This window comes from Melozone crissalis, unplaced genomic scaffold (genome assembly GCF_028551555.1).
Source record: "Melozone crissalis strain CALT ecotype California unplaced genomic scaffold, PUWL_Pcris_2 ptg000111l_1, whole genome shotgun sequence".
NCBI lineage: Eukaryota > Metazoa > Chordata > Aves > Passeriformes > Passerellidae > Melozone > Melozone crissalis.
The window spans coordinates 8,552,629-8,577,892 of NW_026535888.1; the positions used below are offsets into that span (position 1 = coordinate 8,552,629).

Sequence of the window (25,264 nt, forward strand, 5' to 3'; positions counted from 1 at the left end):
TGAGCTCATTTCTCTTGCAGTTTAGACATTGGCACAGGTGTGTTTGCCATGATATTCTCTTGTAGCCATGATATTTTCTGAAAAATAATTTCCTTAGGATTTTTTCTCTTGTAGCCATGATATTTTCTGAAAAATCATTTCCTTAGGATTTTTTCGTCCTGAGGAGCTGAGAGGCCTCAGGAACAAAATGCAAACATTGATTATCTGCTGCTGTGGAATGCAACAGGTGCAGCTGTGATTGGTCTCATGTGGTTGTTTTTAATTAATGGCCAATCACAGCCCAGCTGGCTTGGACTGTCTGGTCACAAAATTTTATTATCATCCCATTCCTTTCTTTCCTTGCTAGCCTTCTGATGAAATCCTTTCTTCTATTCTTTTAGTCTAGTTTTAAAATATCATTTAATATAGTGTATATCATAAAATAATAAATCAGCCTTCTGAAACATGGAGTCAAGGTTCTCATCTCTTCCCATGTCAGGGCTGCCTGCAAATTCCCACACCCTCTAAGTGGAGTAGAGGACTTTACATCAGCACAGTAGTGTTTCCTGCAGCTTTAGTTCTGTGCTCCCTGATTTTTCAGAATGAAACTTCCTGAAAACACAAAATCCATTTCACAAGGACACACACAATAATTCTGTGCAGAGTCCTGGACAATAGCTGATCCCAGAGAAATGAATCTCATACCTCAGGGCAGCATTGGGGCAGCTCTCACTATTTGCCTTTTGCTAGAACTTGGAGCTGTTGGTGAGCCTGTATGATAAAATCTGACTTGAAAGCAAGGGACCTCTGTGTCCTCCTGCTCCTTTTTTTAATTTTCCTTGGAAATTGCAGGAGCTATTGATTTGTGCATGCCTGCTGCCAGGTGTCACACTGCCATTTAAGAACAAAAGCACTTAGTTTTGTTTGTTTAGGTCACCAGACCTAAACAGGAGCATTCTTTGTAGGCTCCATCCTTATTCTCGCCTGATTTATTCCTCTGGAAACTGGAATTGAGGGTACAGGGTGCTGAGCTTTCTGTAACTGCTTGACTCCTTTCTCCTCTCTCACATCGTTGTTCATGGCAGTAGAACTGGTGGGTTTAACACTCTTGATTAATGAAATTCCCGTGGCTGTTGCTGCAGTGTCCTGGTGTCGCTGTAAGACACTTCAACATTTACAGATTTCCAAAAGTGACAGTGGATTGGAGGGTGACAGTGCCACCTCTCCAATGACACTGGGCAAACCAACAGTCCATCAAGTTTCTTCTCTTCCATAAAAGAATGCAAAACAATGAGTTATTTACAGAAAGTGTGGGAGAAAGTTCGTTACAAGAATGTGAACATCAGAAGGCTTAGAAAATCTTAAAAAGCCAGGGTGACACATCCTGGCCCTCGGATGTGTGTCCGACCCCTCTGGGAATTTCTGGAAGTGCCTGGTGTGCCGTGCCTGCGGGCCCGGGCACAGCCCCGGGTACAGCCCCGGGCACAGCCCCGGTACAGCCCCGGGTACAGCCCCGGGCGCAGCCCCGGGCACAGCCCCGGTACAGCCCCGGTACAGCCCCGGTAGAGCCCTGGGCACAGCCCCGGCACAGCCCTGGGCACAGCCCCGGGCGCAGCCCCGGTACAGCCCCGGTAGAGCCCTGGGCACAGCCCTGGGCGCAGCCCCGGTACAGCCCCGGCACAGCCCCGGTACAGCCCCGGGCAGCTGCGGCGGCCGGGCCGAGGCGGGACAGGCGGCTTTTCACCGGGAGTGCTCGTACCGGGCTGTGCTCGGGGCTCTGCTCGGACAGAGGCGCTGTCCCCGCGGTACTCGGTACCGGGGCTGTCACCGCGTTCCAGTGTCGGTACCGGGGCTGTCACCGCGTTCCAGTGTCAGTACTGGCTCTGTCCCAGGGTCGGTACAGGGTCTGTCCCCGCGTTCCAGTGTCGGTACCGGCGCTGTCCCCGCGTTCCAGGGTCGGTGCCGGGTCTGTCCCTGAGAACGAGGGTCGGTACCCGGTCTGTCACCGCGTTCCAGAGGCGCTACCGGGGCTATCCCCGAGTCCCAGGGTCGGTACAGGGTCTGTCCCCGCGTTCCAGGGTCGGTACCGGGTCTATCTCCGTGTCCCAGGGTCGGTACCGGCGCTGTCCCCGAGTCCCAGTGTCGGTACCGATGCTGTCGCAGGGTCGGTACGGGGGCTGTCCCGGCGTTCCAGAGGCAGTACCGGGTCTGTCCCCGAGAACGAGGGTCGGTAGCCGGTCTGTCCCTGCGTTCCAGGGTTGGTACCGGCGCTGTCCCCGCGTCCCAGTGTCGGTACCGCCTCTGTCCCAGTGTCGGTACCGGCGCTGTCCGCAGCTCCCGCGCCGGGTCCGGAGCCGGTCGGGGGCGGGGCCAGCCATCAGTGGGCGGGGCATCACCAGGCCCCGCCCCCCCGTTGGCGCGCGGGGCAGGCCGGGACCGGCGCGCGCCGCTCCGCGCTCCCAGGGTGCCCCGCGGCGGCTGAATGGGGCAGAGCCAAGATGGCGGCGAGCGCGGCCCCGGCGGGCGGCGGGTCCCTGTTCGAGTGCCCGAGCTGGTGAGCGGCCGCGCGGGGCCGGGGCGGGAGGGGCGCGGGGCTGCGCTCCCCGGGCCCGCACCGCGCTGCCCGGCCCGGCGCGCTCTGGGCGCGGCCCTCGGGGCCGCCAGCGACAGCGCGGCGGGGGGCGCGGGGCCTCCCTGGGGTGCCGAGGCTTTTCCTCAGAGCTCAGGCAGAATCCGGGCTGTGGGAGGAATGAAATATCCTGCTCGGGGCGTGTGCGCGGCACGGGAAATCTGTCAGTCTGAAACTAGGCTGGGGCTTGTATTAGCCTGAGTTCAGGAGTCGGGCTGGGTGCTGCAGAAACGGCATCGCGGCCATCCCTGGGCTGGGTTAGGGGTGAAAGGGAGCCCTGGAAATGCCCTGGCTCGCCCTCCTGCCGGAGCACAGCCTGGCATCGGGGTGCCCTTGATGGTTTGTTCTGTGCTTGGATCATCGCTGAAGAGATCCGGCCTCTCCTGCCTTCTTTGCGTGCCGGAGGGATGGGATGAGTGAGATTGGATGGATACCTGGGCACTGGGATGGGTACAGGAGCGCTGGGATGGGTACCAGGATGGGTACCAGAGCACTGGGATAGGTACAGGAGCACTGGGATGGGATTGGATGGGTACCAGAGCACTGGGATGGGCACAGGGGCACTGGAATGGGTACCAGAGCACTGGGATGGGCACAGGAGCACTGGGATGGGATTGGATGGGTACCTGGGCACTGGGATGGGCACAGGAGCACTGGGATGGGCACTGTGGTATTTTAAGTCACACAAGCGGCCCACAGCACCTGGAGCTGGAGCTGTGTGGCCCAGTCCTGTCCCTGCAGAGCCCAGGCTGTCCCTGCTCACCCAGCTGTGCTGTAGCTCTCAGAGCTTTGTGACACTGATCATGTGTTTCATTTAGAGCTGGTTTTTAGGTGCCTGCATTAGTTGGTAAAGCCATTTCACCTTCTCATGGAAGAGAATTCCTCATGTATTGTAGGGTCTTATTTGTGCTGAACATACACAGTAATAAACATAATAAACACTAAACATCTGCATGAGACAGGATGCTGTTCCATGAGGTGATGACACAATGAACCAGATAAAGCCAAAGATTGTTCTGGATATTCAGCTTGAAATTTGAAATATAATTTTTTTCCCCCTAATGTTTTTATACTACAGTGATCACAATATGCATTATATTCATGGTAAATTGGAATGACTTGTGCCTTTGGAAGCTGTGGATGGAGGAGCTGGGGAAGCACAGCTTGTAAAATGCTCAGTCTCAGTGCCTTCCATGCAGATGAATTCCTAAAGGAATCCCATCTGGAGGAGAGAATGTAACACCTGGAACTGTGAGGGCTCTTCAGGTCCTTGGTTGTGTCTTTGGCAGGGTCTGACAGAGTTTCCCTGTGTCCCTGCCCTGGTTTGGTTCTCAAGCACAGTCTGTTGTGCTGGGTGAGAAATGAGGTGGGATCTGGGAGATGCCAGGCCCTGTTCTGTTGTCACATTTTAAAGACTTTTTGTAATTCACTTCTTGCAACCTGAATGTCTTTTTACAATCATATTCCAAAATAGTTCTTGGGTACAGCAAAGTGCCTGTCTGGGCTCTTTCCTTGTACATTGTAAGGAAACTTTTTATTTTCTCTTGGACTCTGTTGTGTGTTTGCACACTGTAATGGTTTTACGGACCATTTTTGTGTATTTATAGCTGTGAAGTAAACTTTAATTTTGTCCAATTGGCATCTGTTAGCTGCAGATGTGGCAGCTAACAGCAGTGAAAGCTTTGTGTTTGTCCTTAATGCTGTTTTTGATACCCAAAAGAGGAAAAATAAAGAAGTGAGCCAGCAGGAAGGCAGCCTGGAGAGCTCCCAGTCCCAGTGTTTGTGTTCTGAGCACTGAACCCAAAATGGGAAGTGCTGGTGGTGATAACCATGCTGGAGTGAGGAGCTCTGCTGCCAGGTGCATTTATTTATTTATTTCTGGTTCTTTTTCTCTAGATATATTTCATGCTAAAGCTCTGGGTACCTTCTGCTGACATCTGCTGATCTTCCAGCTCATGGCTTTAAAGCATTTGTTCCTTTTAGAGCCAAGCAAAGAGTGCTCAGGTGTGATGTGGAACCAGGGAGTGCTCAGGTGTGATGTGGAACCAGAGGGCTCAGGTGTGATGTGGAGCCAGTCTGAGCTTTCCCAGGTGGGATTCTCCAGGCTGGAGCTGCTTTGCAGCAGCAGGATTGGAGAAATGCTGATGTTATTCAAAGTTCTGATTTAAGAGGATGTAAAAGTACCCTGCAGGAAGCCTGGTCTGACACAACCATGAGATTTTCCTGTGCAGGCAGCATTGCAGGGCTGCATTCCAAGAGCTTTGGGTGACCAAGAGCTTGGAGTTGCAGAGTTTTCACAGTCAGAGCAGATTCTTCTGTAGTGAATTATCTTCAGTCTCCTCAACCTCTAAATCAAAAAATCAAAAATCACAATCTTTACCTTTAAAATGAAAATCACAGTCTTTACCTTTAAAATGAAAATCACAATCTTTACCTTTAAAATGAAAATCACAGTCTTTACCTTTAAAATCAAAATCACAATCTTTGCCTTTAAAATGAAAATCACAGTTTTTACCTATTTATTTATGTTCCTGCTTCTAAGGAAAGCTGTCTGAGACCTGTGAGCACCAATCACATGAGAAATACATCTTAGGTGTAATCCAAAGGAGTAGCTTTTTCCCTTGCCCATGCTTTTGAGGTTTGCCTCTATCATTTTACTTCTTCCATAATTTGGATAGTATCTGAGTACCCCATTTCCAGAAAAGACTTCAGCTCTGAAATTCCCAGTTTTCATCTGATTTAAGTTGTGGCTCTGATTTAGATTTTGTGCTGTTATAGGTTGCTTCTTCATAATCCATCCACTATTTATTCTTTCTTTCCTTGTGTTTCCAGCAGCTAAGCTTAAAACAGATGAAAACTTTGGCACCTTGCAGGTGCCAGAACATGTTTGTGCATGTGCTGGAACTCCTGTGTGCATCAGCCAACATTTGGCCTGTGCATTTCCAGTTGGCATAAAGAGGGTGCCAAGACTTCCTGTATTTAATATTTACCCATTCCATGAGATCAGAAAATGGCTTTAGATAACAATTAGACATTTTAATTTGATTTAAACTTTTGGAAACATTCTGAGCTGGCTTTGGGTGGTAAAAGTGATTTCTCTGAGGTGCAGATGTTAGCTGGTGTGTGATTTTGAAGGGATCAGATGTTTAGTGGGTACTGCCTGCCTGTCCTTTTGTCCTGGTGTCACTTGTGTTTGCAATTGTGACTCTCTTTGGAATTTGGAATTCTTTACTCTCTTTGACACCTCAGTAGTGGGGATGTCAGGTTTGTCCTGGAATGGACATACATTAGAAATAGTTTATTTGAAGACAGAAATTGTTTCTCTTTAGTTTCTTTGGCCAAGAACTGGCTGTTCCTGGTGATGCTTTTACACAGATTTCTCTGCTCCAGAGTTCTGCAAATTCCACCCTGTCCTTGAAGTTGGACATGAAGGTGTGTACATGAGTCACAGAGGCCAAGATTTTTAGGAAGTGGCTAAATTTAGGTTCTGAGTCACACTTAGGAACCCAAATAATTGACCTAATTCTAAACTAACACAACAGAATTATGGCTGTCCTGTCTCTGTCCTTAATAGCAACAATTCCCAATTTCTTGTGGTGATTTACATCAGTCAGGCTGCTGAGTTTCAGCTGGATATGGAAATTCTAACCCTGCTGGCCTGTCAGCATTGAATCTGCACTGTGGAAGAGATCCTGATTTGTAAAACCTCAGTTCTCTTACTTGGCACATTCCAAAGTGTAAATGGCCTTGTCCTTCTTTTCCAAAATGCTTTATCTTTGTACAGAGACATGGCCTGGCCTGTGGAGCACGAGGTGGACAAAGCAAAGAAACAGAATTTTCTGTTTCTAGTACAGAAGAAAGATTTCTTTGCTTGTAGATATTTAAATCTTTTAAAAACCTGTGCTGGAACCTGGTTTTGTTCAGTGGTATCCCTTGTAAATATTTAACTGCTGATCACTGTAAGCAGTTGATGTCTTCTGTACAAATCCACATGTGGGGAAATCCCAAAGTGGGAATGCTCCTGTTCTCCTTGCCAGTCAGCTCTGTTTATTCTCTGTTAATTCTCTGTTAAGTCTCCATTAATTCTCCTGAATCCTGGAACTCTCTCCCAGGAATTTCAGGATTCAGGAGGCAGGCAGAGCATCCTGGGTCTCAGTCAAACTCACTCACCTGGTACCCACCACAATCAGTGCATCTGCAGTTATCAAAAATCAGTTCTTTTCAGGTCACCTGCAGGATGCTGCCCTGGGGAAGCAGTGGGCACTGATGCACCATCTGCAAGGTACAGAAGAAATTGCTTTTTCCTCATTTTCAAACACAAGCACTTGTGCTGGAGCCAAGCTGTGATAGGAGAGCAGTGCTGAGGGCTCTCTGTGTTCTGTAGAGAGGACAATCTGCTGACCTCAAGTAATTCTTCACCCTCCAGAACAGTGCAGGAAAATTAATTTAGTGGATATTTTAGCACATAGTGAAATTATTTTAGTGGATATTTTAGCACATAGTGGAATTAGTTTAGTGGAAAAGGACTTTTTTAAATTGGACATAAAATGGGAAAAAACTGGTTTGCTGTAACAGCATAAGTCCAGCTTTCTAATAAACTTTCTTCTGGGAGATCTGTGCAAGAGATTTCCTTTCATGTTTTACTCCTTGATGGGACAGAGCATGTGAAAGGTGACTGATACTTCCAAATCCAGGCATTACTTCTGATCTTTGGTGCCTCTGGAGCCAATTAGTTTTTAATATAAAACTGAATAATCTTTCCACTTTTTTTCATTAAATGGTTTTTCAGGTCTCTAACTTGGGCAGCCTGAACTGTGCCATTGACTTAAAATGTTCCAAAGGAGTTTTCTATCAGAAATTACTTCTGTGAATTTGTTTTCATGGTGTCATAATCAGTATTTACAAGCTTCCTGTGTTTGCAGGAATAGGTAGATGAGGGAAATAGTGCCTACAAAGGATTCTCTGCAGTCCAAAAGAGGCCAGAGAATAGGTGGATTTTTCTAGCACTTTAATTCACAGCTGAAGGCACTGCCTTGTGATACTGAGTTTGGTTTATCTGTTGAAAATAAGGTTGAAGGTAGAGGCAGAGTAAAAATAAGAGCAAGAATGAAACTGAAAATAGAGGGAGTAATGAAAAAGCAGAGCAAAACATGAGCATCAGACAGGATCCAGCTGTGCTGGAGCTCCTGGGGATTCTCTGTGACCTGACAGGTGCAGGGAGGGAGTGCTAAAATGTGTTAGGGCAGGCTGAGTATCCAGGAACAGATCACTGAAAGGAAAAGCAGAGGCCAGACTGGGTTAGAAGGAGCTTGCAGAGTGAATTTGTTGAAAGGTTTATCTGTTTGGAAAGAAAAGAAAATTGGGGAAGTGGCTGATGTTTGATCAGAGTAAGGCTGGTGTGTGAAAATGACCAAAAGTTGGGTTGCAGAGTAACCAGAACTTGGCAATTTGAGAGGAATGGGAGAAGAGAAGTTTTCCAGTGCTCAGAGGCAGAAAGAGGGGAAACTGAGAAGTGGAGAGGAGAAAGGGAGCACTGAGAAGTGCACAGGAGAAAGGGAGCACTGAGAAGGGCACAGGAGAAAGGGAGCACTGAGAAGGGCACAGGAGAAAGGGAGCACTGAGAAGTGGACAGGAATCCATGAAAGGAGCCTGTGTTCCAGTGAGAGCTGAGCCCTGGGATGTGCAGGGAGCACGGGGGCAGCTCAGGGGAGCCTGGCTGGAAGCTCCTTGAGCAGCCCCTCGCAAGAGGAGCTTCCCTGGCTGTGCTGAGGGGCTCCAGCTCAGCACACAGGCTGTGTCCCACCTTTGGAGCATTTCTGCTTGCTGCTCTGTCCCCCACATCACCAAAATCCCATTGCACTGCTGAAGTCACCACTTGTGCTGGAGTTCAGCATCCTCTGCTTTGGCTGCTGCTGTTTGTTCATCTGAAACAATAGGAGTCAGAATTAACCATATCCTTGTTAGGGTGGTAAATCCACCATTTTTGAGAAGGGCTTGACAAGAGAACTTGTGAAAGTCCCAAGTGGTCAGTTCAGAAAGGAACAGAGAGATGTGGGCAGGCTGGTGTGATGGATGGGAAACAAGAAAGGAAAATGCCTGGCAAAGAAATGAAGTAGAAATAACAGGAGACTGTTCTTACATTAAATTATTGAGGGGAACTGACCTTGCAACACAGAAAAACCAATAAATGTAAGGCACACCCCAGAAATGTGACCATCTGTATTTAACCCCTTCAGACAACTTCAGCTACCAGTGACCCTGCAAACATCTCTGCCATTGTCACTGTTCCCTGAGCAATGGGAACATGATCTCTGCACAGAACCAGAACCAGGTCACTGCTGCTGCCTGCAAAGCTGCTCCAGCAGCAGAGATGTTACCTGTGAGGAACTCCTGGAGATGCAGATCCTGAGATATCCGAGCAGGAAAAGATCCTTTGGTGCCAAGAGCTGAGGGACCCTGTGTGGTGCTGTGGCACAGCAGCAGCCTGGCGTGGGGCACTGTGGGTGCCCAGTTTGTTCCTGCTGCCCCATGAGCTCACCCTTGCTGTGCTGTGCTGAGGGGTGGAGATGTGCTGTTGTGAGGGTGACATGAGATAACAGAGCTCTTTAACCTGCCCCCATCTCTGGTTGTTGGTTTCATACCATGTGCTCTCAGGATTTGCTCTGTTTATTGTGAAAATCAAATTATTTTTAGCTGGAGAGGTAAAGCTTGAGATGTTTCATGTCCTGTTACCTTCACTCTTACCATAAAATATTCTTGGTTTATGTGTTGTTAGAAGGAATCTGCAATGAGGAAAAGAAAATTATGGGGTTTTCAACTTTTCCCCAAAATACTTCTGCTTACATTTGTATAGGTTTGGTCTATAGCTCATGCAGCTCTAATATAAATAAAATTTTTATTAAATGTTTTAAGTGTTATATTTTTCCTTTATTTTCCAGGGCAGGGAAACCACCACCCGGCTTACATCTGGATGTAGTCAAAGGAGACAAACTCATTGAGGTATGGAATTAGGGTTTGATGGATTTGGTGTATCAGCAGCAGAACATTCCCCATCATTTTCCACACTTACTCATAAGTATTTCCTTTCCCTCATGAATTCATTATCTTCAAATCTGTTGGTTTTTTTCTCTGAAACAATGAATGAAGTGACTTTTCCTTTGCCTGTGCAAGGCAGCCTCATGCCATGCAGGGCTCCCATCAGTTAATCCTCTTCCCCTTGTACTGCTTGTTTGACAAACCTGTCTGCTCAGTTTATTTTTTATTTTGCATTACAGTCAGATTAACCAGGCATTCTCTATTTTGCAAGAGTGCTGCTCTGTCCTACAGCATGAAAATACAGTTTGGTTTGATTTTTCCTCCCACATTCAGGATCTGTGAGCAGTGTTGTGATCAGCACAGATACAGCAAGTTATTTTTATTACAGCACCTCATTCTCTATTTCATATTTTGTCTTACATCACACTGAAAGTAATAAATAAAGAAAAGTCTCTTTCCCATTGTTGACAGAGAAAGCCCAAACCAGTGAATGTATTTCAGTGTGGAGAGACTCCTCACTTGGAACTGACTGGAACAGAAATATTTCTGGGTGTAGTGGTTTGACACAAATGCCAGGCACCCACAAAAGTAATTCATTTATCCTGCTACAGTTGGGCAGAGGAGAGGAGAAAAATTAATGAGGGGCTCATTAGTTGAGATAAAGATTGGAAGGAAAAAAAACCCTCTAAGGGCAAAACAGATTCAAATTTAAAGGTATAAAGTGAATATATTATTAACAGTCAGAGGAGGGTACAAGAAGTAAAATAAGCCTTTAAAACACCTTTAACAGAGTCAGAGGAGGCTAACAAGAAGTAAAATAAGCCTTTAAAACACCTTTTTTTCTCCCCAGCCCTTCCCTCTTTCCCACTGACAGCACAGGGAGATTTGGTGGGGGCCTGGGGGTTTTGGTCAGTTCATCATGAGATCTCTTTGCTCAGGGAGAAGAGTCTTTTCTCTGCTGTGCCATGGGGTCCCTCCCAGGGGCAAAAACTCTTCCCAAAACTGCTGTGGTGTGGATCACTCATCCGTGGGGTGCAGGCTTTTAAGGCTGGGCTGCTCTAGTTTGGAAGCAAAGGCCCTTTCTCTCCATTTGGGTCTCCACTGGATCACAGCTGTCTCTGGCATCCACCTGCTCCAGTGTGAGCCCTTTTCCCAGGGGCTGTGGGTGGATTTCTGCATCCCTTGTGGATCTCTGCCTCCCCCATGGATCCCCAGGGCTGTGGGTGAATTTCTGCCTCCCCCATGGATCCCCAGGGCTGTGGGTGGATCTCTGCCTCCCCCATGGATCCCCAGGGCTGTGGGTGGATCTCTGCCTCCCCTGTGGATCCCCAGGGCTGTGGGTGGATCTCTGCCTCCCCTGTGGATCCCCACAGGCTGTGCGTGGATCTCTGCCTCCCCCATGGATCCCCAGGGCTGTGGGTGAATTTCTGCCTCCCCCATGGATCCCCAGGGCTGTGGGTGAATTTCTGCCTCCCCCATGGATCCCCAGGGCTGTGGGTGGATCTCTGCCTCCCCCATGGATCCATGGATTTCAGGGACTGTTTCACCCTGGTCTCACCGCAGCCTGCAGAGGAATCTCAGCTCTGGCACCTGGAGCAGCTCCTCCCTCTCCCTCTCCCCTGCCCTTGGTGCCACCATGTTTTCCCTCACATGTTTTCCTCAGCTCCTCTTCTCTGTCTAGAAGGAAAAACTGCTGCTGGTAGGTACCATTGCCACTAATTTAAATATTATTGCAAGATCCTCTAGCACTGAGCCAAACAGCACTTGGATGTGATCTTTGTGTTTATTTCCCTGCTCAATACAGGTGGCAGAGAGTTTTTCACTTTTGTCTTTCCTGGTAGGCAGCAGTAACCAAGGGGGAGCATTGTGAAATCCTGGGGGTTGTTGAGCACTTGATACTAACCGAGCCATCAGTGTCCCTGTGATTGCTGGGTCTGCAAAGTGCTACAGCAAAACAAGCCATGCAGTGTTTAAGCTCAGTGTGTGAAGAAAGACACTGGGTTATAGCTCAGAGGCACAGAACATTTTAAAAACGTTGTATTAAATGCAATAAAAATATCTTATTTGTTGCAGTAACTTCCATGAATTTGTGTCTTTGCAAAATCTCTTGGGAGCGTTCCCCAGGCAGGGCAGTATTGTTTGCAAATGAAAACTTACAGGATGCTTTTGGTTTCAGTTGTGGGCAAGAATGAGAAATGGTTTGATCAGTTTTTGTGGTAACTGAAATTGTGAGGTAACTGCTTGCAGAGCTGATCAGTGTTTGTGGAGCACACTTGAGTTTATTTTAGCAGTGCCAGACTAAACTGAAATATTGATGAGCTGTTGATGCTTTGTCTTGAATTTGCTCTATTTATTCACATTCTTGAATTTTTTTCAGGAAGTTCTAAAATATTCTAGGAGTCTAATGTGCTTCTCTGTTTGATATTCTACCTCAGAAACTCATCATTGATGAGAAGAAATACTATCTCTTTGGGAGAAATCCTGATCTGTGTGACTTTACCATTGACCACCAGTCTTGCTCTCGAGTCCATGCTGCCTTGGTCTATCACAAACATCTCAAGAGGGTTTTCCTCATAGATCTGAACAGCAGTAAGTAGTGTGGCATTTAACCAGACAGAAGAGCTGTACCTCAGTGCTTAAACATTCTGAATCTCAGACACTTTTTCCGTTCCATTGTTGTCTGCACTGTGGGCAAATGGATATCATTTGAATTTGCATCGTAGGGAAAGACAAGGGTTAGGGCAAAGGAGTGTTTGCTGCAGTCAGCCTACAGCTGCCTCACTGAGTGTTTCAAACATTTCTGACTTGTAAGAGGCCAGAGGAGAGGAGAAAAGTGTCTTGACCTTCCCATCACAATTTTAGTGAAGCCTTGTCTTCTCAGGGTGATTTCCCAAGGTCTAAAACCTGTCAGGTGTTTTTTTGCACTGTCCAGACAGTACATTGGGACCTGCAGGAATACAGAAAGTAAAAGGTGTTTGTAGTTTATTTCCAGTGATTTTTTGAGGACTTCTGGTGTGTGTTATCTCAGTTTGTGACATGGTGGATCTGCACAGCTGATGCTTTCAGCAGTACCTCAGTGCCTTGTACCTTGGAACAAATGTTACCATATCTGAGATTCTCAAACTTGAACTGGAATAGCTCAAGCTCAGCAGCCTGTTTTGCGTTTTGCTGTCCCCAGCACATGGCACATTCTTGGGCCACATCCGTTTGGAAGCTCACAAGCCCCAGCAGATCCCCATCGACTCCACGGTTTCCTTCGGCGCCTCCACGCGCGCCTACACCCTGCGAGAGAAGCCCCAGACTCTGCCCTCAGCAGTGAAGGGGGATGAGAAGATGGGGGGTGAGGATGAGGAGCTCAAGGGTTTGCTGGGGCTGCCAGAGGAGGAGACAGAACTGGATGTGAGTATTTGTCACCATGGTATATTCTGAAAAATCCCATAAATGGGATTTCTTCTCCTGGGAAGCTTCAGCTTCTCCCTGTTTTGCTGCTGTGGAATGTGATTTGGAGATTGGTCATGAAATTAAAACAATTCACATGCTGGATAAACACTCATGGTCCAGCTGTGTTGAGGCTCTGAGAAGTCATGAGCTTTTATTATTCATTCTTGTCAAGCCTTCTGATGTATCTTTTTCTTTAGTATAGTTTCAGTATAGCATAATATAATAGAATAAGATATGATATGATATTATATATGATATTATATGATATGATGTAATATAATATAATAGGATATATAATAGGATATTATGTGATATATATTATATGATATGATGTAATATAATAGGATATAATAGGATAGGATAGGATATGATATATATTATATAATATGATATGATGTAATATAATAAAATAGGATAGAATAGAATAGAATAGAATAGAATAGAATAGAATAGAATAGAATAGAATAGAATAGAAATCAGCCCTCTGAGAACTTGGAGGCAGAGAACTTCTCATCTCTCACCTCATCCTAGGGACCCTCACAAACACCACAAGTATGATGGCACACTGCCTTGATGGCATTTCCAGCAAGGACAGCATTCCCTGCTTGTTTGCTTAGCCATGGAATCATTTAGGTTGGAAAAGACCTTTAAGATCATCAGGTCCATAAATCTAACGCTGAAGTTGAAACTAAACAATGTCCTGTGGTCTTCTGATGTGCACAGTCATGGGATTAAATCAGACTTCATTTATTTCTATATTTGCTGCAGAATCTGACAGAGTTTAACACAGCCCACAACAAAAGGATCTCCACACTGACCATTGAGGAGGGGAACCTGGACATCCAGAGGCCAAAGCGAAAGCGGAAGAACTCCAGAGTGACGTTCAGTGATGATGATGAAATCATCAATCCAGGTAAGGAGCTGGCTGTCCTCAGGTTTGAGGTGAAGTCCCTAAGGTCCTATGAGGTATCTTTTACCTAATTGAGGAGAGAAACTTCTGGGCTTATTTCCTTTTTAAGGAGACAAAGAATAATTTGGTCACTCCATCAACAGGGGGCACATTCCTACATTACCCCACAGAGGTTGTTTTTCCCATGTACACACTGAAGATATCACAGGTTGTACTCACTGAAGGCACCACTGATTGTGCTCACTGAAGGTGTCACAGGTTGTGCTCACTGAAGGCATCATCTCTGGTTGTGCTACAGTCATCCCTGTTTTTCTTTGCAGAGGACGTGGACCCGTCTGTGGGGCGGTTCAGGAACATGGTACAGACAGCAGTGGTCCCTGTTAAGGTATGGGGTGACTCCTGACTTTCTCATTAGCACATTACATTGATGATCTCACTTTATGATTTATGAATTGCACATTAGAAACAGTGCTCCCACGTGGGAGGTGTTTCATTGCTAGGCAGAAGTGATGTCTGTGTTTCACAGTTCTCTTTTTCAGCAAATTTGAGCATTTCCCTTTGAACTCAGCTTTGTCTTTTTTCTTTAATAACACATGGGATCAATGGTGATTTTTTTTTTCCTCCCAAAAAGAAACACTTTCTAGAAATCTAGTGCATTAGTCCCAGGTGTCAGATAAAACTGTGGGAAATGTGGAAAATAGAAGGGGAAAATGAGAGTTGGTTAATTAAATACTGTGTTTGATGTTTCATACATTGGTGTACTAGAACAAGCAGGTTTAGGCTTTGCTCCAACATGAGTGTTCTACTTAATTGGAGTATTCAAGGGAAAAGAAAGATCTGCAGAGCTTCAGAGCAGCTAAGCCACTGTGTAACAGCAATTTCACTTGTTGCTGGTATAGACTAAATAACATCATGTGGAGAAGGATGATATTCCATAAACCCAGACTGCAGGAGAAGATTCCAATGATCAGGAGCAAAATTATCCAAGTGATCTAAAAGTTGCGGTTTCTCTCTGTAGGGGAGGGAAGGTTTGTGTTACAATGCTCTCAGGCACAGGGTGGGACTTGGGGTGTTGTGTGCAGGGCCAGGAGTTGGACTCAGTGAACCTTGTGGGTCTGTTCCAACCCAGAACATTCTGTGACCTACTTGGTCTTTGTTCAGGATGAGCTCCAGACTGGCAGGAGTGGAAAAGAGGTGAAGAGGTGCTCAGACTTCATCTGAGTTACACCTGAGTGTGAGCTTTTGTCTCCCTTCTGCACTGTGCACCTCTAAGAGTTCATTGTTGTGGTTTTCAAGGGAACCCAGAGCAAACCTTTTAGGACAAAGACTGGGACGTGGTCTGTTGGCACTTTGCATGTGGCAGTTTTAGGGGAAAACTATTGGAATATTACTAATATAGCTGGACAGGACATGTCTGAGCTTGGTGCTCAACCAAACAGCAGCACTGTGGTGTTTCACCCCACAGACCCTTCTGGCTGGCTGGGTGTGTGGTGTTTCACCCCACAGACACTTTGGGCTGGCTGGGTGTGTGGTGTTTCACCCCACAGACACTTTGGGCTGGCTGGGTGTGTGGTGTTTCACCCCACAGACACTTTGGGCTGCCTGGGTGCTGCAGCTGGGCCCGTGGGGACAAGGCCAGGCCTGCAGGAGCTCTGGTGGTGCTGGGATGGAGCTTCCCCCCATAACAGGGGCTGCTCCTCAGGTTTCCATCTGGCAGAGAAGCTTTAAGGCGATGGTGAAGGAAAGGAGTCGGTTCTGATGGAGGGGTTTGGATGCAGAGCTTTATTCTGGCCCACAGGCCTCTGAATGCAGCAGCAGCTCCAACAGAACTCCCTGAGCCCGTGGTTGCTGTTCCTTTGAAGCCCGGGGAGAGGGGCAGGGAAGGGGCAGGGAGCCACCAAGCAGGGACAGGAGGGGAGGGACAAAGGGACAAAGGACACCTGGATGGCCCAATGGCCCCTCGGGGTAGAGGGCATCCTTTGGATCTGCCAATCACTCGATGCCCTTCTGGAATGCCAGGAGTGACAGACAGTGCTGGGAGGGGAAAGGAGAGGTGACTGACACACCTGGGAGGGAATTATCAGGGGAGGGACCCGAGGTTCTGGGGTAAACCCTGAAATCACAATGGGCAGAAAACAGTCCTGGCACCCAGTTGAGGCAGGTTGAAGTTCCCATGCACTGTGGGTGACTCTCCAACCGCTCTGCCTGCAGAAGAAGCGCCTGGAGAACGCGGGCTCGCTGCCCACGGACGAGTCGGCGTCGCGGCGCATGCAGAGCTTCCCCTACAGCGGGGGGCTCTACGGGGGGCTGCCCCCCACCCACAGCGAGGCCGGCTCGCAGCCCCACAGCGTGCACGGCACCGCGCTCATCGGGGGGCTGCCCATGCCCTACCCCAACCTTGCCCCCGATGTGGACTTGACTCCGGTTGTGCCCTCCACGGTGAACATGAACCCGGCTCCCAACCCCGCCGTCTTCAACCCCGAAGCTGTGAACGAACCCAAGAAGAAGAAATACGCCAAGGAGGCGTGGCCGGGCAAGAAGCCGACCCCGTCCCTGCTGATCTGAGCGGGGCTGAGGGAGGGCAGGAGACACAACTCCAGAAACTTTCCATGTGCGGTATCGTCTTTTTAAACTTTCGGTGTCCTAACAGATGTAATACCAAGATTGGAGGAGTGAAATATCCTTTAAAGATCTGTCTTCAAATGTTTTTATATGTCTGTTATAAAAAAAAAAAAAAGAATACAGCTCCCGTTTCCTTTTGAACCAAAACCCCTACAGCCTTTTCTTAGCCACACTGTCCCAGAGGTGTTTGTGCTCAGTTTGGATCCACAAGTCAAAGGGGCAGTCACACAATTTCATTGTCACTTCTGGCATGACCCTGCAGGTCCGTGTATTTCAGTGCTGGGCTCGCTGTGCTGACACTGTTCCTGCTGGACATGCTCACAGCAGGGCAGCTCTGTCAAGAGGAAATGTTTGTGGGGCCAAGCCTTGCAGAATCCCATTGGAAGGAGTTGTAAAACTTGCAGAATATAGGTCAGCTTTTATTTTTTTTATTTTCAAAACCCCACCAATGTGGGGCATTGTCTTTTTTATTATTATTATTATTTTTAGTTTGGCTACAGCTTGTTTTGATTTCCACATGAAACACTAGATCACCCCAAGAGCTGTGAGTTGAGATGGATAAGCAGGGAAGCAGCTGGGCTCCTCAGCTTTGTTCCAGTGCTGCAGGATGGGTCTGTGGGATGGATGCAGGGTGCAAACATCCAACAGGATCAGGCACTGTGCCATGGTGACTCCCCTGGATAGCTCAGGGTGAAGTTAACACAGTGGAGTTTCTTTTAGACTTGGTGGCCCATGTAACTTAAAGTTTCATTTTTACTTGCAAATGGAACTTTTAAGTTTGGAGTATATGAGGTTCATCAAGACAGAAAGCTGGGAGGACTGGCATGTTCCCCACACACTAATATTTTAGCTGCTGGGAGCTGCAGGTGAGAATTGAGTGCTGCTGAGAGCCAGAATAGGAATTCTCAGTGGACTTGGGTTGTTGCTCAAGCCCTTTAGTTCCTTGGGTTTATATTGAGTTTTATCTGAAAATTATTCACATACTCAGACATATTGTGGCTGTACTTTATGCAAGGTAAGGCCTGAGCTTTATTATTCTTACGTTTATTCTGGATTTTTGCACACACTCTAATGCAGTTCAGCTCCAAGTCACATTCCTTTGCTGTTTGGGGGATCCAGGAAATGTGCACTGAAATGAGAGCATGTACCTGGCTCAGTGTGTGCAGGACTGCAGCTACCTGGGAGGTGGTGCCAGGTTGTTGGGGCAGGATGGTGCTGGATCAGTGCTGTGTCCCAGGGAGATTGGATGGTGCTGGATCAGTGCTGTGTCCCAGGGAGCTGGGATGGTGCTGGCTCAGTGCTGTGTCCCAGGGAGCTGGGATGGTGCTGGATCAGTGCTGTGTCCCAGGGAGATTGGATGGTGCTGGATCAGTGCTGTGTCCCAGGGAGATTGGATGGTGCTGGATCAGTGCTGTGGGATGGGATGCTGGATGCACCAGACCCATTTCAGGCAGATGCCCCACAATCTGAGTTCTGCTCTGCAGTGATTGCTTCTATCATGTCCCTGAGGAGCCAGCAGGCAGCTGCCCAGCTCACAGAGCCATGGCTTTAGAGCCTGCTCTGTTCCCTCCCCACTCCATCACATCCAGCTCAGACTGTTCCTTGTGTGGATTCACACCTGCTCCATGATCCAGCTGTGCTGCTCTGTGTTGAAGTTGCCATTGATGGTTCAGCTGTTGGGCATTTGTTCTGCTTCCCAGTGCTCCCACAATAACTCAGAATCTTCCTCTTTAGTCTGGCCTCTAAGACTTTCATTTCCCAGCCAGTTGCTTTCTGAAGGCAACTCTTTAGAGTAAGACTAGTCAGGACAAAAAAAAAGTTGAGCAGGTTTCCTTCTTTTTCTTTTGGGATTTTTTTTGTTTTATTTCAGGTGAAGAGGGGTGGGTTGGGGGGTTTTAGGATTTTTTTTTTGCAAGATTTTTCTTGACAAGGAAAACTTCACTGCTCATTTTTTAAAGCTCTTCTCCTCTCAGACTCTGAACCAGCTCTTATTATTTCAGAGCTTAGGGGCCACAGCTGGCCACGAGGGGACAGGAACATCGAGGGGCTTTGTACAGACATTTGTACACTTGTGTAATATGTAATAGGCCTTTTCACACTTCTGTTGAGCTTTTTACCTGTAACCTTTACTATGTTGTAAATTAAATGCTGATTTTGCCAGGTTGGAGAGTGCAGTGTGTTCATTGCAGTGTGTGCTGGTACAGCTGAGCCTGCCTGTGGTGCCCTGGCAAAGTGCCCTTTTCCCTGCAGGCCTTGGCCTTGGGCTGCAGCTCCCAAAGCTGCTCCAGCTGCTTTGCTTGTGAGCTGCTGTGCTGCCTCGTGCTGCACTTTGGTACCCAGGTGACACTTGGCAGTGGATTTTGAACAGTGGCTGCTTTTGTTGTCCAAGTCGAGTTTTATCTGGTTGTGGCATAATCTCTTTGTAAGCTGTACTCAGAGCCCAGCTCTGCTGCTCCTCTGACAGAGTGAGGCCTTGGGCAGCCTCAGGCACCATCCCCTGTCACTGATCTGCAGCCTGCCCTGGGCTGCCACCCCAGCCCACCTCGCTCTGCTCAACAGGTGGAACAAAGCCACCACAGCCAGACTTCCTGAGTCACCAGCTGTGACTTCCACAAGTGTGTGCCACAATAAGGAATGCTGGCAGCAGCCTCTGGGACACGTGGCAGCTCCCTACTCTCACCCCTTGTCAGTTCATGTCCACAGGGCTTCATCTGATTTGTGAGGCTGCCCCAGCAGAGGGGAGACACTCCTTGTTGCACAGTAAGGCTCTCAAAAACATTGCTCTTCACACTTCTCTAGAAAATTTCAAATCAGCATCACAAGGCTTTTAGTAAACATTGACAATTTTGTCCTGCTTTCCAAGCAAGTTCTCAATGCCAAAACCACCAATTCCCATGCAGTGTAGTGTAATCTTGTGCCTTCCTGCTTTTCTCTTGCTCTTGCCATCACAGCACTTGCTGAGGATGGAGCAATCCTAAGAAAATGCAGAAAACCAAAAGCCAGACACTGCTGGCAGCAGAGGCAGAGCTGTTGGTTTTCACACACTCATCATACTTTGTAAAATCCATTTCCCTGATGGCACACAGGTGATCCACACGGCATTCCTGCTGGCACAGCTCCAGGTCATACCTGGCAGAGTTCAGCTCATAGTACAGCTGCAGGTACTGGGGGTCCCTGGAGATCTTCTCCAGCACTCTCTGCATGGAGCCTGCAGAGCCATCAGGGACCTGGAAGGTTTCTGTCAGCCTGTACTCCTCCTCCCACTCGGGGAGCTCTGCTGAGCCCATCGTGTTGGCACGAGTCAGGTTCAAGTAGTAAGTCACCATATCCTGAGGGAGAGAAAAACAGAACTGGGGAGACACCAGGACAAGATTGGCCCTGGGTGAGACACTGGGTCAGGCTTGACCCCCACTCAAGGGCTCAGCTGCCCTGGATGGGGCTTCCAACCCAGACGGGCACCTGGGGACCCTCCAGAACCACCCCAAACACAGCCTGTTCCCTAAGGGATAAAAGAAACAGGGTGGCTTTGCTCTGCTTGACTTTGACCTCCAAACAGCAGAAGCTGTGAGCCTGGCCTGTCAGTTCCTATCAGCACTGCCCAGCAGCAGAAGCAAGAGATACACGAGTGTTACTGAGCAGTGTTATCTTCTCAACTGAACAAACAAGAATCCAGTTTTTCATAGCTGTTCTCAGTCTCTTGCCCTTTTTCTCTCTGCTTCACTGACTCCCCAGCCTTGCACAGCATATGGTAGCACTCACTTCTATGCTATAAACACACAAACAGAGCAACTATAGAGAGCTTCATCCAGTACAAAGGAGGGCACAAGCACCTGTCCTCCACCTCTGGGCAAACAAGAGACAGGAAACAGAAGCTGCTCCTACAATTCACCTCAATTCAGAGGGACACAAATAATTTTTCAGATGGTTTAAAGGTTTTGGAGGGGGTCTGACAAGTCTGTTATTACTCAAAGAGTAGTTCTGTGACCCATATTATCTGGGGAGTAAAGCAAGTGTCAAATGAAACTCATTAAGGACATGAAGAACACCACAAAAACTGACCCTGCCCAGGGAACTCATGCCAGCAGGATGCACTGGCTGCCAGGGCCATGCTTTGACTCACTGATGCTCCAACTAAATCTTTGTGCCAGACCTGAGGCTGAAATGTCCTGGGTCAGAGTCCTGTCCCACACAGCCACTCAGCCTCTGTGCACTGAGAAATCCTGAAAAGCCTGTTCTGACTAGAGAGGGAATTACAGCTGTCCCACAGCTGCAGCGTGGTGCACACAGGGTCCCTTACCAAGACCTGCAGGGTGTCCTGATCATAGTCAACCACACGAATGGCAGGGTTGTTGGCTCCATTGCTCACTCCAGGTAATGTTGTTTTCCAGGGAGTCACTCCAGGGGCCAGGAACATGACATTGATTGGAGCACCTTCACAGAAATGCAAAGCAAGCTGTGATGGAGACCATGGCTTGTCCACACCCTGTCCCCATCACAGATTGCACTGCTGACAGCACCTTTGTCCCCACTCCCTGTACCACCCCACACACAGATTACACATGGAACAACACTGGGGACTGAGCACAGGGCTGCTGCAGCCAGCAAAGGGCTCTCCAGTGCAGTGAGAGTGGCCAGGGAACCACACTCAGCAAAGGTGTTCACCCACAGCACCCCACACACACACAGAGATTGAGCACTGCTCCCTCAGCAATGCCCAAACCCCTCAAGAGAGAACAGGCAAGAAGCTGCCAGGCATTGAGGGGAAACAACAATATCTGAGGGTGAATAGGAGGGACGGGGGTAGAGATGAGAACGCTGCTGCCTCTTGTTGCCCCAAGCATGTCAGATGCTTTTGCTGGCTTCTGAGCCAACAGCCACTAAAAACTGCCATGGACAGTGACTCTGAGAGTGTCAGAGCTGTCACACAAGCCCTTGGGTGAGCAGAGCAGGTACCTGTGTGGCTGTAGAACATCCTGAAGCTGTCAGTGTGATGGTGCCCAAAGAACTGGGCAGCAATCACCCTGTGGTGCCTCTGCACAATGCCCAGGTAGCGCTGGTTGAAGCCCCTCCTGAACCAGGGCTTGCCCCGTGTCTTCTCAAAGAAGCCAGGAGGGACATGGCCCACAATGTAAACCTGCAGGAACAAAGCTGCCCTGAGCACAGAGCCCACAGCAGCCAGAGGAGCAGAGCAGGAGGAGCCTCCAGGCTGGGGAGAAGCCCAGGGTGTTGATTCAGTGTTTTCAATACCATTTCATCTGCTCTGGAGGCGTTGGTCAGAGTTTCTTCCAGCCACTGGAACTGCCCCCCAGGGTCCTCCTCAGCAGCTGTCTCCTCATTCTGGTCATAGTAGAGGTTGGTGTTGAGGACAACCACCCGGCCCCTCGTCCCTGGGCCAGGCAGCTTCTCGCTGTAGAAAGCTCCTTAAAAATGCAGCCAAAGGAGGAAGAGCTGCAGACCTGCTCACACTGGTGGCTGTGATCCCAGATCCCTTTGTTTCCACCTCTCTCTGCTCTCCTCAGCAGCAGCCACAGCAGGGTCACTGCCTGGGACAGTGCCCTGAGCACTCCAGGATGGGGGTTTGGAGTGACTCCTCCCTGTGTGTCTGTCCCATAAGGGAGACCTGAATGGGCACCATGGGCAGCTCTGGAGAGCCCCAGCACCAGCTGCTGCCTTTAAAGATATTTTTCCTCCCTCTGCAGATCACCACTCTGTGTTCTTTCCAGTAACTTGGCAATGGCAGAGGAGACTAAAATATAAAATAACTTCTCCTCTTGCAAGCAGAGCTCCAAGACAGAAATCAGCATTAAGTTGGACCCTACCTCTGCAAATCCTCTATGAATACTGCTGCTCTGAGCAGAGAAGCAAGGAAAACTGTTCATGGTATTCTCCCACCCCTCCTCATATCCCCAGCATGCTCTAAACACAAGCCAGTGGTGCCAGACCTGCTCTGAAGAGAGGAAGGGAGGCATCACTCAGCCAGGGCCGCCACAGCTCTGCTGTTTGGTTGTAGATCCTGTGCTCCTTCCCAGGAAACTGATTCTTGGGGTGGAAGTCATGATTGCCCATGGCTGCATAGACCTTGGTACCTGTGGGCAGAGCCAAGGAGGCACAGGGAGCTCAGGGCTGCAGGGGCACAGGGAGGGAGCTCAGGGCTGCAGGGGCACAGGGAGGGAGCTCAGGGCTGCAGGGGCACAGGGAGGGAGCTCAGGGCTGCAGGGGCACAGGGCAGGGGGGTCAGAGCCTCTCTGAGCTCCCTGAGGCACTCCCAGCCTTTGCCAAGGCCAGCTACTCTGCCCCAGGGCTCTGAGCCACCCTTGGGACAAGACACACACAGCCAAGTGACTGAGCTGTCACCAGCAGTAAGGCTCCTTGCCCCCTGAAACATGAGTGTGCATCAATGCTGTATGGCACAGCAGAATTGAGGCCACCAAACAAGTCCCTTCTGTGCCCTTCCCTGTCCCAATTCTGTCATTTCTCCATCCCTGTTAACCCTTCCCATGAGTCTCTATGCCCCTCTCCCCTTCTCATCCCCTCAAATCCTACCTGGAAATGTCTCTTTTATCAGAGAAGTCAGATTTGCTATTATGTGCAGAACCTTTTCTTCTCCCAGCTGCTCGTTGGGGACATGGGGAGTGTCATCTCTACAAAAAGAGAAGCAGCACAGTCACTGTCTGGGACTAACAGGGTCTGTGCTTGCAGCAGTGAGCAAGGCAGAGAAACTTGCCAACTTCTCTCTGAGCCTCCTAGGAGAGAAAGTTTAAGGTTTTTGGGTGCAGAAGTCAGTGCTATGTTACCTGGCCAAGATGCTGAGGGAGTTTCTAGAAATTGCTCGCAGGGAAAACGAGCTCCACTCCAAACTTGAGTGTTCAGCAACACTCTCAGGGATGCACAGGGTGGGGTTGTTGGGTGTCTGTGCAGGGCCAGGATTGGAATCCATGATCCTTGTGGGTCCCTTCCAGCTCAGGATACTCTTTGATTCCAGGATTCACTTCACCTTAAAAGCCCTGTGCACCCTGCTTTGGGGTGTGTCACGGGCACTAAAGCTGCCTGCAAACACTGCAAGGGTCAGCACTTTGCAATCTGAGGGCATCTCATCTGCAGTAATGAAGCAGAGCTGTTTGCACTGCTGTGATCACCATAAAACAGAGAAATGCCTCTATAGGGCAGCAGTCCAGGGCTGCTCCATGTCTGTGCTTGCATTAACATGCTTATGGCATTTGTGGATGATACTGGGCTGTCCACAAGCCCACTGGAAAGAAAGAACATTCAAAATCATGTCAGAGGACTGGAGAAAATTGCTTGAGGGAAAAAGAATACTCAACATAAGGTCACAAGAACCAATAACTGCGTTTAAGTAGGAACAGGCATCTGCAGGGACAGAAAATGAAAACATGGGACAAGCAACAGCCCTGCAAACTGGAACTGGAGGTTACTGCAAGTTGGGGCTGCACTATCAGAAGAATCATATACACAATCACCATGCAAACTAAAGCTTTTACCATCTGTAAGTGCTAGGGGCACAAAGGACAGGGGGATAGGACAGGGAACACCCCTGGAAACCACACCAGGAGAGAACATCCTCCTCTGACTCCTAAAGCAGAATTGTCCCTTCCTGAGCCAGGTCTGCAGGTGCCTCATCGCAGCCAGAACTGCTGCAGGCTGGTTTACCGTGCTCTGTTCGCACTGCTCTGACCGGCAGGGCTGGATGCACGGACACAGCCCACAGCTCCTTCCCCTGGGCATGCCGGGTGCTCGGACTCACCGTGGGATCACACAGAACACACAAAGGATGGACAGCGAGCTGTGATCACCTCGCTGCCACAAGCTTCTTGTCAGTGTCGAGCGCCCTCACTGGGGCTGTGCTTTCCTCCAAACCCGTTTTGCATTACAAGGCACATTGTGCCCTCTCCTTTCCAAAGCCCATGGGAAGAGCCCGGCCACCCACACCACGAGCCCCTTGTCCCGGCCAGCCCCGGTGTCCCTCTCACCCGGTCCAGAGCACGAAGTCGGGCGCGGGCAGGCGGGCGCGCATGGCCCGGGCGGCCGAGCGGAGCAGGCTCCAGGGCGCATCGCACACGTAGCTGCCCCAGGGCCCGGCGGGCTCGGCCCGACCGCCGCCCGAGGGGCACGGCCGGCCCGCTGCCGCCGCCGCCTCGTACCCCGGGTCCCAGTGCAGGTCCGTGAGGTGCCAGAACCGCCCGGAGCCGGCACCTGTACCGGGCAGGGCCACGGCCAGCAGGCACAGCCATAGCAGCACCAGGAGCTGGCCCGGGGGCGCCATGGCAGAGACCGCTGCCCTCACCTGGCCCCGGCTCTCACCTGTGCCCAGCCCCGCCCTCCGGGCCCGCCCTCCAGGCCCGCCTCCTCATGAGTGCCAGGCCGGGCAGTGCCCGCTCTCAAAATGGCGGCGGCGGCTTCCCCGCGGCCTCCTCCTATTGGACAGAGCCGGAAGGCGGAGGGACGCGATTGGCTGCCGGCCGGCAGAGCGGCCCGCGGGCTGCATGGCAAACACCGCCGCCGCCACCTGGGCCCGGCCCTCACCTGGGCTCGGCCCCGCCAGCAGCTGCGACACGGTGCAGGGCACGATGTTCTGCGAGCGGCTCCGCTGCGAGGGCCGGAGGGGCCGTCAGAGCCGGCCCCTGGGCCCC

General features: G+C 49.6%; 2 protein-coding genes and 1 non-coding gene across 3 annotated transcripts; 2 read left to right on the top strand and 1 right to left on the bottom strand.

Annotated features, from left to right (window-relative positions):
* Positions 1 to 2,429: 2,429 nt before the first annotated feature.
* PPP1R8 (protein phosphatase 1 regulatory subunit 8) lies at positions 2,430 to 16,657 on the top strand. Its single transcript, XM_054292540.1, has 7 exons — positions 2,430 to 2,533; positions 9,547 to 9,607; positions 12,079 to 12,232; positions 12,822 to 13,042; positions 13,853 to 13,997; positions 14,315 to 14,379; positions 16,206 to 16,657. Exons 1-7 carry the CDS (start codon positions 2,478 to 2,480, stop codon positions 16,557 to 16,559), a joined length of 1,056 nt encoding a protein of 351 aa, XP_054148515.1. The 5' UTR covers positions 2,430 to 2,477; the 3' UTR covers positions 16,560 to 16,657.
* On the top strand, positions 11,530 to 11,665 carry LOC128948079 (small Cajal body-specific RNA 1). The gene has a single exon (XR_008484085.1). It is a non-coding gene; the product is annotated as a small Cajal body-specific RNA 1 (non-coding RNA).
* A 2,669-nt stretch (positions 16,658 to 19,326) lies between the features above and the next one.
* On the bottom strand, positions 19,327 to 24,897 carry SMPDL3B (sphingomyelin phosphodiesterase acid like 3B). Its single transcript, XM_054292474.1, has 7 exons — positions 24,605 to 24,897; positions 23,160 to 23,257; positions 22,559 to 22,702; positions 21,864 to 22,036; positions 21,570 to 21,750; positions 20,914 to 21,047; positions 19,327 to 19,945 (listed from the first exon to the last, which is right to left on the bottom strand). The coding sequence occupies exons 1-7, from the start codon at positions 24,895 to 24,897 to the stop codon at positions 19,562 to 19,564; spliced, it is 1,407 nt and encodes a 468-aa protein (XP_054148449.1). The 3' UTR covers positions 19,327 to 19,561.
* Between the last annotated feature and the right edge of the window lie 367 nt (positions 24,898 to 25,264).